This window comes from Myxocyprinus asiaticus, chromosome 25 (genome assembly GCF_019703515.2).
Source record: "Myxocyprinus asiaticus isolate MX2 ecotype Aquarium Trade chromosome 25, UBuf_Myxa_2, whole genome shotgun sequence".
In the NCBI taxonomy this organism is placed as follows: domain Eukaryota; kingdom Metazoa; phylum Chordata; class Actinopteri; order Cypriniformes; family Catostomidae; genus Myxocyprinus; species Myxocyprinus asiaticus.
The window spans coordinates 4851401-4869731 of record NC_059368.1 but is presented as its reverse complement, the minus strand read 5'-3'; the positions used below and the strand labels follow the sequence as shown (position 1 = coordinate 4869731).

General features: G+C 37.1%; 1 protein-coding gene across 1 annotated transcript; it reads right to left on the bottom strand.

Moving 5' to 3' along the window:
- Positions 1 to 6359: 6359 nt before the first annotated feature.
- Positions 6360 to 18218, bottom strand: LOC127415667 (transcription factor AP-2-delta). The gene is made up of 8 exons (XM_051654479.1): positions 18066 to 18218; positions 16867 to 17364; positions 14747 to 14807; positions 11581 to 11746; positions 9380 to 9498; positions 7818 to 7959; positions 7304 to 7417; positions 6360 to 7211 (listed from the first exon to the last, which is right to left on the bottom strand). The coding sequence occupies exons 1-8, from the start codon at positions 18102 to 18104 to the stop codon at positions 6995 to 6997; spliced, it is 1356 nt and encodes a 451-aa protein (XP_051510439.1). The 5' UTR covers positions 18105 to 18218; the 3' UTR covers positions 6360 to 6994.
- Positions 18219 to 18331: the final 113 nt, after the last annotated feature.

Below are 18331 nucleotides of genomic sequence, written 5' to 3'. Positions count from 1 at the left end.
ATAAATCGTTTGAAAAGCTATTCACAAAAGTTTATGCAAGAAAAGCCCTTTTATAACTTTTATTTTTTTTTATTTATTTATTTTATTATTTTTTTTTTTTACAACTGATTTCATTCGTTGAAAATAAATGAAAGCCATTTGTTGGTCCGTTTTATTACTCAAACTATATTATTTATACATCAGATCTTTGTCAGTGTTTTAAGCAAACCGTATCTCAATCAAACGCAAGTACAGATGTCCACGACACCTTCCTCTCGCGACCTGTACAGATGCATCACTGATGATGAGGAAGTCTTTATTCTTTTTTGATGTTCATTAATGTCTTGCTAAATGTTCATTTTATTTTATATTATATATTGTTACTGTTTTTATAACCGTTACTTGGCACATTATTTTAATTCTGTTTTTATTGTTATTTGTTGCTGTTATTAATTACTATTATTCTCTTATTTCTCCTTGTCATTGTGTGTATGGATGCTCTGGCGATATCGTATGTAAACACACAAGCATGCCAATAAAGTACTTTACTTTAAAGTACTAGTCATTTCAAATTGATAATTTAAATTGGTAGTCCAGTGCGTCCTCTGCTGGTTATTGATAAACACACACTTGAACACTGAAAAGTGTTGAAGGTTTGGTCTTTGACATGGGCTTTACAATCGGCAGAGCAGTGAGCGTTATTTCACATCAACAGACATCGTTTCGTATCGGTTTTTAATCGTCCCCTAGACGTTAGCAAAACCTTAGCAATGAGAGCAAAAGAGTTAAAGCTTTTTGTGGCACGGTCAATTAGGCTTCTTTAATTATTTCATGAATATGACACTGCGGCATGGCTGTTTCTGAAATATCTGACACAGGGGTTTTCAATATTTCAGAACACGCGCCTCTCCGTTTGTCTAACCCAAAACCCATTGAGAAAGAAATTCGTGCTAACACCCTTAACATACTACGTGACACAGCCTACTATTTAAAAGTGCTATAAGTAATTATTCTAACTTTCTTTCTTTTTTTAATGCAATTACATGCAAAAACGCCTCTATTAGCCTACCTTTCAGATAGGCGATTACTGAACTGCGCCCTGAAATATCACTCATCACATATCCCTGCGTTCCCAACGGGATAAATCACCCCCCGAGGGGCACTTTGAAGGGAGAACAAACATGATAGTCATGCTGTAAGGTCGTTTAAGACTGAATTTCCAATAAAAATGACTTAACATGTGAGTTCCGAATAAACAATATTTTGGAGCCCCAGACTTTTCGGACCTCCAAAGTTCTCACAGTGGATGGAAAAGTCTTCGAAGTGAATAGGGCATAGGGATGATCCCTTCTGAATGGAACGCACCCATAGGCTCGGCAAACAGCGGCGAAAAGATATCCGCGGGCCGCGGTCAGATCGTTTGTTTAGCCAATCAGAAGAAGACTTTCTGCCTGTCAATCAGTGAGCTAATCTGCCAATCCGTGGTTCAGTGTCGACACAGCTAGACACAGCTAATTATCTTTAAACTTTGGGTGTTTGGTTCATAAGTGTAGCGTTCATCTGATCATTTTCGTGACGAATCAATGTTTTAATGAATATTTTATGAGAATTAATCGTTCTCGTTCAACGGGTGTCTGTTATGTCGTTATTTATTTATTTTATTACTATTATTATTATTTTTACGAATTTGCTAGGTATAGCTGGACGCCGGAGATCTTCAAATAGACCTTATTCACGCTAGCGCCATCTTTGATTTTTAATGGAAATGGAAACGAGGCTGTGAGGGATAAACTCTCAGTGAAAACCATCTCTTCAATGGCATAAAGCTGTAAAAAGCTCCTAGATCACATCTGATTTTCCACAATTTATGTTGTCTGGAGTTCTTTGTATAGCTACTGAATGTTCTTGGACAGATATTTTATCAATGTTTCGTCCGCGGAACGATCCAAAAACTATTTAAACTGCAGCACAGACCATTGAAGAGACTGTACGTCTATCCTTCACGGCCTTGTTGTCATTCCCATTAAAAATCAAAGATGGCGCTGCTGTGAATAAGGTCAATGGGGGCGGAATCTCCAAAAGAGGGCGGGGTTACTCCAGAAGAGGATTGCGCCAACTCCAAAAGGGGGCGTCATTTCCATACACAGTGTTAAGGAACAGGTTAGGTTAGGGGCTCTCCATATCTTTGTTGACGCTTTTGAGCTTTAATGATTCCCACATTAGGCTATACACATTTGTCGCCACCTAATGGCTTACAAGGTTTTACAGAAATGAATAGCCTACTGAATGTACACGAACGAATCTTTTTGGTGAACGCATTCATAAGGCTTGAGTCAGTGGGATGAATCAAAATCCCTGTCATCTCGTAATGTACAAGGATTTTTATCATAATTTTTTATTTTAGTTAGGGTTTATAAATGCACAGTAATGATGCCCTACAGCAAACACATTTCACTGGCTCATAGGCCTTATTCGTGAATCGTGAAACATGAGCAGTGTGAACAAATCTGTACATAAATCGTTATTAAAACCATTTTTTACGTAAATTATTCCTTTTTGAACTGAAAAACTATTTATACACGAATCGCTTTCATGCAAAAAAAAAAAAAAAAGGGCGTAGCCAGGAAATAACGTTTGGGTGGGTCTCAATAAAAATGGATGGGCCAAGTTTTCGCACAAATATATATATATAATTTTTTTATTTATTTTTTATTTTATTCCATACACAGTGTTAAGGAACAGGTTAGGTTAGGGGCTCTCCATATTTTTGTTGACGCTTTTGAGCTTTAATGATTCCCACAAATATATATATATATAATTTTTTTATTTATTTTTTATTTTATTCCATACACAGTGTTAAGGAACAGGTTAGGTTAGGGGCTCTAACCTAACCTAATGTTTTTTTTTACCAAATTTTCCTTAACAACAGAGAAGTGGCACATTCCAAGTCCTTTCAGAAATCAGATTTATGCTTTTTTTTTTCTTTCTTTTTTTTTTTTTTTTTAAATATATATTTGAAGTCAAAGAATAATCTCTAATATTCTGGGTGGTCCAGCCCACCTTGGCTACATTGGTTTCATGAATAAGCCCCTATATCTTGTATATTATATATTGTATTTGACAATTGCACTTTGACTTTGAAAAAAGAAAATATGACCCAGGAACTTCGCTGAGATCACAATCTTTTTCTGCCCTCGAGCAAGACATTTTACTCCTGGCTTCCTCAGGGAGACGATCTCTGTTGTTATGCTGTTAGTCACTTGGATGAGAACTATCCACTATAGCAAAGAAGTTACAGTTGAATAAATTAGACTAAAATAAATAGCTGATGAAATGTTGAGTACCTCACAGAAGTAGCTATAAATGTATAATAATAATAATAATAATAATTAAACTCCGATTTCTTGTCAAGCAAATAACTTTGTTGCATTTAAAACAATCTAAGTGTAATAATTATATAAAGGTAAGAGTTCAACACAAGCACATAGGCCTACTTTTAAATACACTTTGCTTCAAAAAAATCAGTCAAAGAGAAAGAACATGGATTTTCTCTTATCTTATAAGCATTTAGAGAGTTTATGCATTTTTTTGTTCATTGCCAATTCCATAATTTTCATGCTTGACTGTTATGAAACCACAGCAAAGGATCAAATACGAGTTAACAAGAATACACACACACATCCTTGATTCCATATGTTATACAGGTAACACATTCGCAATTTTACAACACCGTGTACTGTACTCTGCAATTTTATAAATGTGTACTACTGTGTCTTATTTTTGTCATTGTAAGACAAACTGAGCATGACCCAGTTTTTTGCAAGTGCACTGAGCTAAGATCTGTTGCACTGGCCATTAAGATTCTGCTTGACGTATGGATGAGTGAAAATAATCTGCAATTAATGTTTCAGCAGCCCTGCTGCCACAGAGAAAGCGCCAGACCCTCACACATACACACTCACTCTGGGCATGTCTAGAGGCCACGACAGATGTCGAAACAGTTTGAGAGAAAGTAGGCTCATTCTGCACAGACTTTGATTTGAATTTAACATAATCACACATTAAAATTCTCTCAGAGCTCAAAATGAACACAAAAACACAAGCACACACGATTCTCACACATACACACGTGCACAAATGCATCTGTCATTGGTAGCCTATATTGCACTAAAAAGTAGAATGTGCACATCTATTACAAAACGACAGAAGTCAACTCTTGTATGCACACTATATTTCACACATCAACACATAATATATTTGGTCAGTATGGAGTATAATTGAAGTCGAATGTTTTTAAAAGTTAGCCAACAAAAGGCCGTTTATTATTGCGCTGATTTGTTTGCAAAAGTCTGGGAGAACTCAGCCATTCCAATTGTCATTATACAAACTGGCCACAAGAGAGCGCTTGAGTAACACGATAAAGATCCATCGAGTTCATGTGAAAAACAGTCGTCAGAATGATGCCATGATCAAGAGCAGATTCTTTTGAATGAGATCATGTACGATGTCCTGTGTGAATGATAACTTTCACAAACACGCTTCTTATCATCGGATCTAAAAATTCCAACTGTGGGGTAGTTTTCAGTTTCAACTCGATTTTGTGGCCGATCATTTTTATCGCTTGAGGTTGTAGGCAAACTTTGGCGCCATTTTGATTTTACTTTAAAAATGTAAGACAGCGATTAAACGTAATTTTAGTGGGATGATTTTTTTTTTTTTACAGCTTGGCTACTTTGAGAAGTTTACTAACTCTGACTAAACTTTCCTTCCAACACATACTGAACATCCTCATTTAAAAAACAAAACAAAAACAGTTATAAATGAATGTAGGGTAAGTTAGAGTTTTGCTTAGGACTAGTCTGGTAATTATAATTTCCTTTATTTACAAACAACAGAAGTTTATCGGATGTCCTCTCTAGAAGCAATAATTTGATAGGCCTATCAACAGCTAGAATTGACAGGTAGCTACATTTAAACCTCTTAAATCTGACGAAATGTGTGGCATATCATTTATCTGATTGAATTAATTCCATTCATCCACTTATACCGATGCACAGGGCCATAGCAAGGTAATCTAGGCCCCCCAATGACTGTACATTGTTCTGGGCCCCTTTCCTATTAAAAAATACAGTTTAGAATTTGCTGTGGGGCCCCCTGGACCTTTGGGCCCCTAGAATCGTTACCACCTTTCACCCCACTAGCTATGGCCCTGCCGCTGCGGTTAAGTAATAATTTACTCTCAGAATTGATGAGTTTCATTTAAACATATATTGTGTCAATTGTTTAGCAGTGAGCATCCATGGCTTCCGTGTAGTATCCATGAGGAATTTTCATTTGAATTTTTATCTCATTAACTTGTAATTACTCTGCGTAAACTAGGTCGAGTGGATGTTCTAGCATATTATATTAATGTGGAAATGTATTGAATTTCACACAGAAATTACAACTGCCCAAATGGAAAAAAACATACTCGTGATCAATCCACGCACTAATTGTGGGTAAAAGTTGTATGGGTTTTCTTGAGATAGTGATATTTGGATATTCGTTAAGTTTGACTAGCAGCAGCTGAATATTGAAATGTTCTTCCTACTGAGATCAGACAGCTGTTTCCTTAAAATATGAATATGAATTTGAGTCGCTTTTATCTTATGAAAACCTTCACGTCGATATGTCAGTTATTGACTTTGCAAAATTCCTGCTGTTGCAACATCATGTTGTGCTTTTAATGACCAGTGGGGCTTATTTATCCAGCTTGAAGATGAAAACAAACTTTACATTTTCTAAATGTTTTTAACTGCATCTAAAATTCATCCCATATGCAATAAATACATATTTAGCCCAAAGAATCAAGATTAGTTTTATTGTGACTACAGTTCTGGAATTAAAACAGTTCAAGCTGTTGTGTGTGACAGAAGCAAGTAATTATCGCATAATGGATGGAAACGATATCCAGCTGTAGTGAAAGTCGTATGAATTCAAAGGAGTGCGGTCGCACCATACACGAATTAGCCAAATTGAGAAAAGTCGTACGAATCCTGACGATTTCGCCGTGAGAGTGTGTTGCAATGAGTCTATGGAAAACAAAGTAAAACCGGTAGATTAAACATTGAGTTTAAGGTTTAATCTAACACACCTGAATCAGCAAGTCAAGTTCTTTAAACTCATTGAAAACTAATCTGCAAAAACTTAAGGTCATTTGACAGGTAGAATTTAGAGAATAGAAGCAGATATGTGAGAATTATCGGCTGTAACAGGTTGTAAAAATAATGGATGTGACTGCAGTGTCAAATCAATAAATGTATCATTGCAAATGCAGACAAAATATGATTCTTATTAATAACCGCCCGCCCCCAACAATAATTCAAACCCAGCCATGTGAATTAATATAAGACTTTCAGCAATATGCTTTATTGAACAGCAGTAGTTTGCATGTTTTGTTATTTCATATATGTAGTTCAAAGCCTACAAGAAAAGATTGAATTTATATATTTATACATAACTTCTTTACAAATGCAGTCAAGATTTTGTGTTCTGGAACATTGGTGGGGAATGTCAGTTTTAGATGGTGTACAAAGTTCAACATGCACAATATACAGTAACTAACAGCAACAGGGAAAGTTGCTTGTAATAATTTACAGTTCCAAACAGACCCAAAATCAGGCCTTGCCAGAAATGGTGTGAATCTTTTAATAAAAGATATTACCATTTTTAAAAGCATTATTTAAACTAATTACATACAGACAAACCTTAAGCAAAATAACTTTTTCAATAACTTACAAAATAATGAAAATGCTTTGTGTTTTGAATAGTGAGAATGATGTGACTGATTTCTACATACAGACAGACTCACATACAGGGAAAGCTGAGGTCATGGGAAGTTATGCCAGTTTTATAAATAAACAGATATGGAATAAAAAACCCTTTAACCCCGCCCATCGAAGCCAGGGCCTGCCCATCAGGGCTTCGATCAGGAAGTGGGAAAGTGGCCATTCCTGCCTCATGAGGAGAGTCAGAGTCATTCCGTTTTCTCAATTTTACCATCCTTCGTTGGTGCCTCGGTGGTTTTGCGGAGTGTTTTGTCAGAGTTGGAGGTGATCTGGCTGGTGTCAGGCGTTCCTGTGCTCTTGTTGGCTGAATGTTTCTCCAGGTAATTAAGCATTTCACTGAGAATCGTTTGAAAGGTGCTCAGTGCCGCGCAAATCGCTGGCGTACCAAATCCGTGCGTGATCAGACTAGAACAGACGATTGAAAATCATAATCAATAACCATACTTTTATTAGTATGTGTACTTTGTTTTAATCTAGGGGTTTCATTGTGTGTTTACCTGAAGTGCGTTAGATGTCTCTGAATGTCCAAGTCCAGAATAGGTGTTGGTCTAGAAGAACCAAGCGGTGAACGATCCTGACTTAACAAATCCTGAAATTCCTTACAGATCTGCCTGAGGAGACACACAACCACACAAAACCCAAGTTACAAGGAGAAATCTCTCAAACACAGAGAAATGCTGCAGCCAGGCTTTGTCTCATAATAAGCTTAAGCGGCAATCCTCATAATTAATGCACAAAGGAGATGTTAATGAGATCTCTGCAAACATGTGTCTTTTCATTCAATCCTCAATTATAAAGACTCTTCCAATATTTAATTCCTTAAAGGTGCATTATTGCATCTTTGTTTATAAGTTGATCTGTATTTTTGGGAGTTTGTATGCAGACAGACTGGACTAAAGACAACCATTTTGGGATTTCTTATTTTGTTTGCAATGAATAACTCTATATGTTATAGTACTTATTGGTCAGCTTTATTGTTCTTTATATTTTACTAAAGATTTGTTTTCTTACTTGGTGGCCAGCACCATTTTCTTGCGTGCGTTCTGTTCCTTTGGTTCCGTGTGCTGGCGGGCGAGATGCTCCCCGACCGCTTTGGTCGGAAACTCCGTTTCACAGGTGTAACCAAAGTCCCGAGCCAGGTGTAATGCTTCACCTGAACACACATAAACACAGAAAGAATGAAGGATGAGTTGTGCTGAATGAAACAGAGAAAGATGCATCAGTCTGAGACTTTATTCACCTCAGACTAATTAACCATCTTTTTCAAACCTCATATTTATTCTCAGACTCTGATTTCCATTGAGCAAAGATTCTGCCTGCATATAAACATGTGAAGTTATGTAGTAGAGATAATGAGTGATCTTGTTTTTTATGTATAGGCTAAAACATATTTCAAACATTCTGTGTAATGAGCAACAAGCTGTCTGTCTCAAAACAAATATGAAGAAACAAAATGCATCAATATTAGGCATTTCTGATAAACTTTCTCAGATTTCAAAGCAAAGGACCTGTTGAATTGCAAAAAAGCATGTAAAAACTGGTATTATTAAGGAAAATAGGGTGAAAATGTGAGTGGACAATTAAACTCAGATGTAAAAACAATATCAAGTAGGTTAAAAAAACAAAACAATGAGGACTTTTTATTTGTGGCATCTGATATATTTCTTAGTAATCAATTCTAGGCCTAGGTATACATATTATTACATAAAATATAAGATCTAATTATTCATATTGAGAATTTATGTTAATAAATTAAAGTATTTGACATGAAATGATGACACAGAGAATTTTTGTATGATTAGAAACCCTTATACAGGTAAAAATGCCCTGAAAATCAAAGAGAAAAGTTCATTTCTGACAATGATTTTTAAGTAATTTTGTTTAAATCCTGGAAATGCATTTCTGTGTAATATTATACCTATCGTAAAGTAAATCTGCATACACAAAGTTCCCAATATCATTTGTCTCATCAAGGCTATTTTGTATTAATCTTAGAGTTAAAAATACTTCCAATAAAAACAAATTCAATAAAACAAATCATTTTGAATATGACAATCATTGTACCAAAATCTAGCATCAAATCAATCATTGCGATAATATGTAACATTAGTATTAACATGATATTCCATGTCAGACACAAATTCATGTGCTGTCTGAAAAACTGCCATGATGCTTTCACTATACAAGAGTCTTTTCAAATAACATTATCATTAAAAAGTCCAATAGACCTTTTTCACCATCCGGGTTTTGGAACACGGAAGTAAAAGATTGCAGGGTAAACTTCGACAGTGGTAAATGTTATTTTCACTTACCCATTTGCTCCAACAGCAAACGAAAAACTATTACTGTTCAATGATTTTCCAGAAGAGGAAGAAAATAGAGGGCGTGGATTAAGACAGTAAAATGGGAGAAGATGCCAAATTTTCTGTCACTCTCTCAGCAGCTAAAACTAATTCCAGGGCAATATAACACAAAGTATAATAGTATAACAGTCTGTGAAAAAGGTCTATTCCACAATTTACAACCGAACCAGTATTTCAAAAGCACCCAGTAAAGCTCAAATGATTCCATACCTTCTACTAAAGAGGTCAACAACGTGACGTTCGCTGCTTTCCTTCGGCCTGCTGGGAGATTGAGTCCCAACCTGTCCAGTTTCTCCCTGAGGCAGCGACCGCCGTTCTTTGACTTGGCCCTGAACCACACAGATGGAGAAAAAACATCAACATCATGCTTGCAAATATACAATTGATCAGTCACATTCTAGTTACACTGTTAGTAACCACATATCCTTCACGTCTGGCACAAAGTAAAGTCTTTTGGAAAAAGTGAAGCTCAAAGCATTTTTACATTTATCATGCAGTCTAAATATTCTAATATTTGTCCTGCATTTTCTTTTGAAAAGTGTCAGTTTTGCAGCATTTACGTCTCTCATCCACACTAGAACGGCGTATTCCTCCCCGGAAAACGCAAACCAACTTTGGAAAATTATGGTGTTAGGAAACTGAAAACGGAGGATTTGAACTTAAACCGATTAAACCAGATGTGGCCTAAGTGAACACACGAGAACTGTTGCGCCCTCACATTTTCAAAGATGAGATTTATTAATTAATTAACTATTTAAGACCAAACAGCATCACAATCCAACTCATTTCACCTCATTTTGGGAATATATATGTATTTTTAAAACACTACAAATAAGTTTTTATAAAAATATTTTCATAACTGAATGTATAATGAGCTCAGGCTATTATATCTAAAAACGTGTAAATGATGCATGCTCTTCAGCACTCGTACACCGGTCCTTTGTCCGTGCTTTATCAGTTGAGCTACCGTGCAATTTGATTTAAACAACTTAAACAAGCTTGTAAATGTAGTCGGTTATGTAATGCAAATATTAAAATGTGTCATGCTCTATAGTAAAAGTGTTTATATGTCATAAGATAGCATTGTGTGAGGAACAAAGTAAAAAGTGTTTATGATAATCTGCCGTTTTACTCATGATTTGAGTGAAGGGGGATAAGTCATTGTTTTAGCATCTCTAGTGTTCATTCCACCAGGAAATTGCCGTGTTACGTACAACAGGCCACATAAAACTAATTTTGCAAACATGTATTTATTGTTACATGATTCTATGACCAGGCTGCGAATGCCACTGGGGAAGAAATATGACGTCGTCAGAGATAGTAAAAAGGCGACTTAACAAACCAATCGAATTTAACAACATCCTCTCTCACACAATCTCCTCTCTTGATTTCATTCTAGCTAGGAAAAAAGTTACTTTTTACTTTTTTAATACTTAAGTACAGTTTAATGTGAACACTTGTTTACTTTCACTCAAGTATGTTTTTGGCTAGATAATTGGACTTTTAATTGAGTAAAATTTTCACTCAGTATCCGTACTTTCACTTAAGTATAATTTCAGAGTACTTTTTACAACCCTGGTAAAGGGTAATCAAATATTTAGTGACCCATATCTCTCTTTTTAAAATCTTTTTTTTACAGACTAGACATTCTGAATGTTTTATCAGAACAGAGTATCAACCTGATTAGCAGCGTTTTCTGGTGATTCATGTTTCTCTGTAGGCGTTAATGAACGTGTGCATTACCATGATAAGCTGTCCTGTGTGTTTAAAATGAGTAAGTGAATGTTTGTGTATGTGTGAGCGTGTGTCTCTTCTCGTCACTGGCCTCATTTCTGCTCTTCAGTCTGTGTCCTTCATCAATAATGGAACCTCAGCTTCACTGTTCTCATTCTCCCACTCTCCATCTCTCTCTCTCATCCATCCACATTCCCTTCTTTATATGTGGATTAAGTGTCCAGGACTCCATGTCCTGTCTCTTTTCCCTCTTTTCTGGGGCTTTCAGGTTTTATTAATGAACTCATTTGAAAGGCTAAAATAATTTTAGCCGAAATTTCCATTGCAGTTAGCACCACTTCACAGCTTCCAATGTCTCCAATGATTATTTTGTGTTAATACCTGTTCCTGCTATTAGTAGGCTACTCTTGGAATTCAAGAAAATCTGGAGTTGGCAGAGAACAGATATGGAGATCTTTGTTTCATTTGGAGCCACATGACTGAATGCAGCTAAATGTAGGCCAACAAACACTAACTTTGGGCTCTAAGCTTCTGTTATTCTCGAGGAAATGGTTTCAGAATTGGAGTGTGATGCTTCCAAATAATAAAGCAATGAGTCAAAAAAATTCCAAACTCTGTCAATGTGCATTATTTTACAATGACTGAGCTTCAGGGTATGCCAAAAGTGCACCCCTTACCTTCTTAATATCCCACCCAGTAGTGAGGCATTGAGACATTCTGGAGGAGAAAGGCGCCGTTTGACTTCAGCGATTGTGACTTTGTACTTTGAGGTAGAACTGAGTAGAGAAAGCCTTCCTGGTACAGAGCAGAACAGGTCTGTAGGATTCACTACACACATGCCACCTGTACACAACAACAACAACAACAACAAAAACATAGCACATGAAACCTTTGGATATGACCAGTTGTGGTGTTTGCCTTTTCAGTTTTTGAGAGAAAGCCAGGGTTAGGTGCAAGGTTCTGAAATTGGTCTATTAAATAAATCTATTTATTTGATAGGCTTACAGAATTTTTTGGAGGGTTTAATGGCAAAAATCGGAGCTGATATATAAATCTTCTTTTAAAGTGCGTGTATTATTTGAGCTGTAAAGTTGTTTAAATTGTTGTTTTTGCAGTTGTTTGCGGTGTTACGCCGTCATGGTCAATGAAGTTGTAGAAAAGGTTAGTAAGCCATTTTATCACACTAAAATCATGTTAACACGCATACTGTTTACATCATGGCTTTACTTTTGAAACAGTGAGTATTTTAACGTTTACGGATTGGCCACCATTCAGTTCCATTGTAAGTGCCTCACTGGAACCCAGATTGTTGCTACTTTTTTTCTTTTGAGAATTTTATTTATTTAATTTTTGGTTATCAACATAATGTCACAAATGCTGTCGATTGAGCTTAACTTGTAATGAACCTAGAATATGCTGTTCTGCCTTGGGTGTGGCATACATTGAAACTATAGGACAGCACACTGCAGGGGCAGCAGTTTAAATAGTTGTATAATTATGTTTTATAAAGGACTACTGGTGTTTGCACATCTCATTTCATATGAAATATTAGGCAGTGTGCATTAATGTAGCTTTGTATGTCAAATCCATATTGTTAGATTAATTTATGTTTTAAAGATCTACAAAATGCATGTTCAAACTGCTCTGGAATGAATAGGTCCGCTACTTTATTTAACCATGTGTGTGTGCGTGTGTGAAAGTGAATGTGAGTATGCGAATGTGTGTGTTCCTGAAGGAGTCTTCTGGCTAGTGGGCCTCTAACCTGCTTCTCATCAGTCACCCTAAAGCGCTCTGACAAACCCAAGATCTATGCTAGCATGCAAGTTCACTTCACATTAATTCCACCCAAAAATGTTTTGATTCAAAGTAGTTTGTATTTTATGTTGCCAAGGGCAATTGAAAAAGAGCTATTGCCGGTAGTCTGGTCGCGCGCGCCGGGCCCAGAGGCAATAGCGGGTATTTAAGCGCGAGGGAGAGTAGCCCGAGGCAGCGCGCGAGCGATCACAAAGCGAATCAAGCGCTTTTTGCGAGTTTGCCACGAAAATTAAAGGGGAAAAAAGACATAGGCCAAATGTCATTCTGTTTCTATTTCAACTGTAGTGGGTGTGGCTGTGTGTGTTTACGGCGCGCGCATCACCCAGCAAAAACACACACGCGAGCGCTTAATCGAGCGCGCGCACAGAGAGACAGAGCGAGATGCAATAACACATACAGTGAGTCTACACAGCGCGTGCGTGCATGTGTGTGTGTGTGTGTGTGTGTTAAGGCGGGGTGAAGCTTGATCAAATTCCTGAAAGCTAAGAGGGATAATCATGATTAAAACACAGGCGACTTTTCTAAGTGGGATCTTCGTTTCTTGAGTGATTTCTTTTGAAAAAGGTTATTTGAATATTCAACGAAGCCAAAGCTCTGCAGTCAGTGTGAACAACATTAATATGATCTCCACTGAATTTGGAGCCGCGCGGCATTAACATATCAAAGCGTGCGCCCGAGGCACGAGAAGCTATCGATACAGGAGCGCGAGGTAAAGCAATGATTATTGGTTGTGATGGTTGGAGCGGCGGAGCTCGCGGCAAAATCCTGCACACCATTAACTGGAAGTGATGGCGAGCCCAACACCTAGACAGAGTTTATTAAAAATTAAGCGCCCAAGACATCGTTCGCTTTATGGCAAATTCCACATGTGTGTCGATCCGCTTCTTCTTTGAAGAGACAAAGATGAGACTGATATTAAAAAAATACTAAGAAACATTCACCGTGTGGCACACAATTCAAGTCACGCACGTAAGACGCGTAATTTTACAAAATGCGTCGAAATTCTTCTGAAATATTGAACGTCTCAGTGGAAAATGACCTGAGAAATGTGTGTTTTATCAGGCGTTGAACTTCAGAAAATAGTTCTTTAATTATGCGTTCTCTTAATTAATCCAGCTGGATCGACATGGCAAAGATAGGCCTAACATCATTTAAATAAAAGAACAATACCGTGAAAATAAAAAACAAGACCATTTACACAACAACAACAGCAGTAAAACGAAATTACGTGCAATTTGCGTTAATAAAATCTAAATGATTTCAAAATGTAATTCTAGTAGGCATAGGTAACAGAATGCGAATTGGAAATTTTGCTTAAGGAAATTATCGAATACTAAAAAATAAATAATAATAATAATAATAATAATAATAACACTACCAAAAAAAGGGTTTATTTCGGTATTTGCAAGAAACATGTAAACACGTAGTGGATATGATCCATATACAAATTAATTGCCGATAATGAAATGTTTATTATTTATTTGTTCTATTTTATTATTATTTTCTTTCTGTAACAATCATATATAATAGTACAGTAACAGGAATTAATGTATTAGGCCTGTTGATTGAACATTCGCATTATTCATTTTGAGCGCTCCAATTGCAATAAATAAATAAACTACAAATAAATAAATAATAATACTTTTTTTTAAAGATATATTTATTTATTAATGATATTCTAGATCTATAGTTTCTCCATTTTTATTGGATTCTTACTATTGTTGTTAGGTAGAAAATGCTCACGTTAGATGAATAAATTAACAATGAATTTTAATCATTTTAAAATATCAGGTATCTATCAGGTCACTGGAAAGCAGTAGCCTATATATTGACACAGCAATAGGTTTTTTTTTATTTTTATTTTTTTTTTTTACTTTGTGCTTTTTGGACTATTGTGTAAAAAACAATACGGTAAATACAGTCAATTGGGAAAATAATTAGAATAGAAAACAGAAAAACAATTATGAGAGTGTGTTTCTCTTGTTCTCTGTTTGTATGTGTGTGTACATGAATGTGTTGTGATCTTACCTCTCCGGATCACTCCGCCTTGGCCATTTAACACGAGACCGCATTGCGCGTCTACAGATCCCTACACACACACACACACACACACACACACACACACATCATAATCAATAATGCATCTTATACATAGTGATCAGTTTTGTATTTGACGTGGCATGTAGGCCCACGACACATTAAACTGATCACGTGCCTTGGTTACAGGTAATTAATGAAATCAGTTGCTGAGGTAAAAGAATCTGTTACATTATGATGTCAAACCAACAGATTATTTTACTCTCGTTTATCAGTGATGTCATCAGTCAAAAGAACACTGAAATATATCAAAAGAAAATATTTAATCCCTCTCCGGAGCCACGACCAGTCTGGAGGCCAAGTCAGACACACAACACACACACATTCACATACACTCAGACACACACACAAAGAGCACATGACTCACCCACACACACTCACATCCACACTGACACCATACTGGAGTGCTCTTGTAACCCTTTAACAAACTCCTGCTCTATTTTTTCTTTTTCACGCAGTTAAAGTGATTATAAAATCAATATACAAACCTGTCGGATCAGGCATAAATTACGCGTGTGTGTGTTAAAGGTGCGGCAGCTTCCATTGTTCTGCGTGCCAAATCTGTTTAGCGGCTCAAAGATGCGCTTGTGCGCACGAGACTGCCCGCATCTGTTCCGCGGCCTTCACCGAGCGCACGATTTCATTCAGCACCAAAGAAAGGTCCAAACCTTTTCACGGGACGTATGTTTCTTTCTGGGTTTTTTTATTTTTTCTTCCTCTTCTGTGAGCCTTTATGTGAGCGTGTGCAGAGTATTCCTGAACACGCGACAGCAATAACAACATTTCTGTTTTAAACTCAATGTTTACACCTAAACTTATGACAATTGATAAAAAAAATTGTTTAGTGTAGCCTAATATTGTATCAGTAATAAGACAGCATTAACGCAGGTTTACACACAGTATGTGTTTTCTAACAAATTAGACTGTTAAAATTAAAAATAGAATAAAAAAAATTAATAGAAAATAAAGGCTATTTCGTGAACGTTGTTTTTTTTTGGCCACACTGTCTAAATACGCCCTGCAAGAAAACGTGATGGGCAACCTAAAATAATTATGCAACAATATTTTTTTCCCTATTATTAGTAAACGAAATAAAAAGAGGGATATACATTATTATTATAGCTAATTCGTTTTGTATTGCGTTCTCTACTCTTGCATAATCGTTTCTATTAATTATGTAAACTATGTTTTTGTATATTTTGTCATTTTAAATAATCAACAACTTACTATAACAATCGGAATTCCATTAGCATCCAATTATATACAATTCTAAAATATAATTTTAACTGTAAATAGGCTACACTTACTCTGAAATAAATGTTTATTTTATTTCATCTATATATTTTTTTTTAAAGGAATGGATAATTATAACAATTTTCATCTTAACATATTTTTGACACACCAGTTAAACTTGAGCTGTTTCAGATGTCTGTGCATAAATAACCAGTTGATTGACGTTAAGTTCTAAATTGGATAAACTACGGTGCTCTACTGCGGAGGATTTTCCTTTTGTTCGCACTTTCTCAAGCCGTTAATCCGCCTTTTAAGAGAGGAAAAAGAAACGGCGGCTTTACAGCAGCAAGGCCCGACATACGCGCACTGGCATTCCAACCTCTCAATATTCACTATATTAAACATGTAAAATCTGCCAGTTAAATCAGCTTAAATGTGCTGCTTCCAAACGTTTAAAAATATGGGGTTAAAAACGTGTCAAAAAATATTTCATATGCATACGTCACCATTTTAACGCATAATAAGCCTGTTATCTTTCGCATTGTGAAAAACATCTACGCTATCCCTGTGTGTATAATTGCTTTTATTCTGTTTAATTATTTCGAACAACTTCTCCTTTCCAGACATGTGTTGTGGTACATCGAAAAGGCCGAAAACAAAGCGGTCGCTCGGCCTCGAATTTTGTTTCAATCTCTCCAGAAGTTCAAGCCCTCGGGCAATAATTTCTTCTGTTCGGGCAGTGAAAGTGACTGCAGTCTGCATGTGAAAATATGAGAGTGTATTTTGTGCTTTAACGGTATAATGCCGGTGATGTGTACCTGTAGGTCATCGGCCCCCGGTGGCGGCAGCCCCAGACCCGCCCCAGGCAGCAGTCTTTGCTCGGGGTGCATGCCGTACTGAGAGCCGTGGCTCATGATTGACAGGTCATGCCTGCGGTACGCGTCCAGGCAGCCCAGTTCCCGCCGCTGTTCGTCCAGACACGAGGACTTGAGCGCCCGGGCGTTGTGAAGGTTGATGAAGTCTGCCGGTTCGCCATGATGGAGCTGCTGGTAATACTGCTGTGAGTGATGGAGAGAGTTTAACGAGTACGCGTCCGGGTTCACGGCCGGGTGGCTGTGCTGGAACTCATAGTGGAAGGACTGGTGGTGTAATGGCGTGTACTGGTGGTTCGTGGGAAAATACGGGGAGGCAAAATCGGTTCCGGTAGCTGGGTATGTAAGCGGAGACGACGAAGAGTAAGCGACAGACGAGTTGGCCACAGATTCCAAGCATCCGAGTTGCATCAAACGGTAGCTGTTTGATCCGTCGTGACGTATCTGTGCGGGGAAAAAAGAGAAAAATATGAGGGATGTCATTTACACACGCTCGCAGCGATCCGCGTGCATTTCTCACGCGGCGGAAACTCAAACCTTCCCCAAACACACAAACACACACAGCAGCTCAAAGTGTCTTTAGAAAAGTACCTGACGGCGATGTCATCTCTCAGTGCCTGGGAGGGAGTGCGTGAAACGCACTGCAAAATGCTTCACGAGCTCACAGTGGGTTTTTTTCCTTCCTCACTTGTCTATCATTTGCCATGGAGTGTGTTATTTTACTATTTTGTTAATACACCTGTGCAAGACTATTGCAAGCCTTTTGTCCCAACAATCTGCGCTAGTTTTACTGCAGGTAAGACACATGAGTCTACCACAATAATTATTATTTCAATAATAAATAAATACAATAAAATAAGCAAATGGATGCAATCACAGTGGAGGCTTTGACTTGAACAACCGAAAGCCATTTTTCCACATAACTAAACAGTAAAAGTTTTTTTTTTTTTTTTTTTTTAACCAGAACTGAACAGACGAATCCAACATGTTATTTATCCTCTTCTTGCAGTAAACTCCCCTTAGAAATCATAAACTCCATTCTGCTGTGCAAAATGAGCATCATCTCCCTCTATGTGATGCTACGCTAAATTAAATGAAATAAAAAGATGGTTTTTATGAGGTGATAAGAAATACATTTAAAATACCTCCGCATCGTGCACCAGTCCCGGAAATGTGGTTGACATTCTCGCGAAACAATAACCCGATTTCCTCTCGCTGGTGAACGACTGAAAGCAAAAATTCCCAAAATAGCGCGTGAAAATGAACTGTCGCCTCGCGTGGTCGGTAAAAGCGGCTGAAATGCCTCCCCTCTGCACAAAGCGCTCCCTGGCTCGGATTTTGTACTTGCTGGGTATTTCTCCGGCTGATGTCGTAGGTCCCTTGGTAATATAGAAGTTTTGAAAATTAAGCA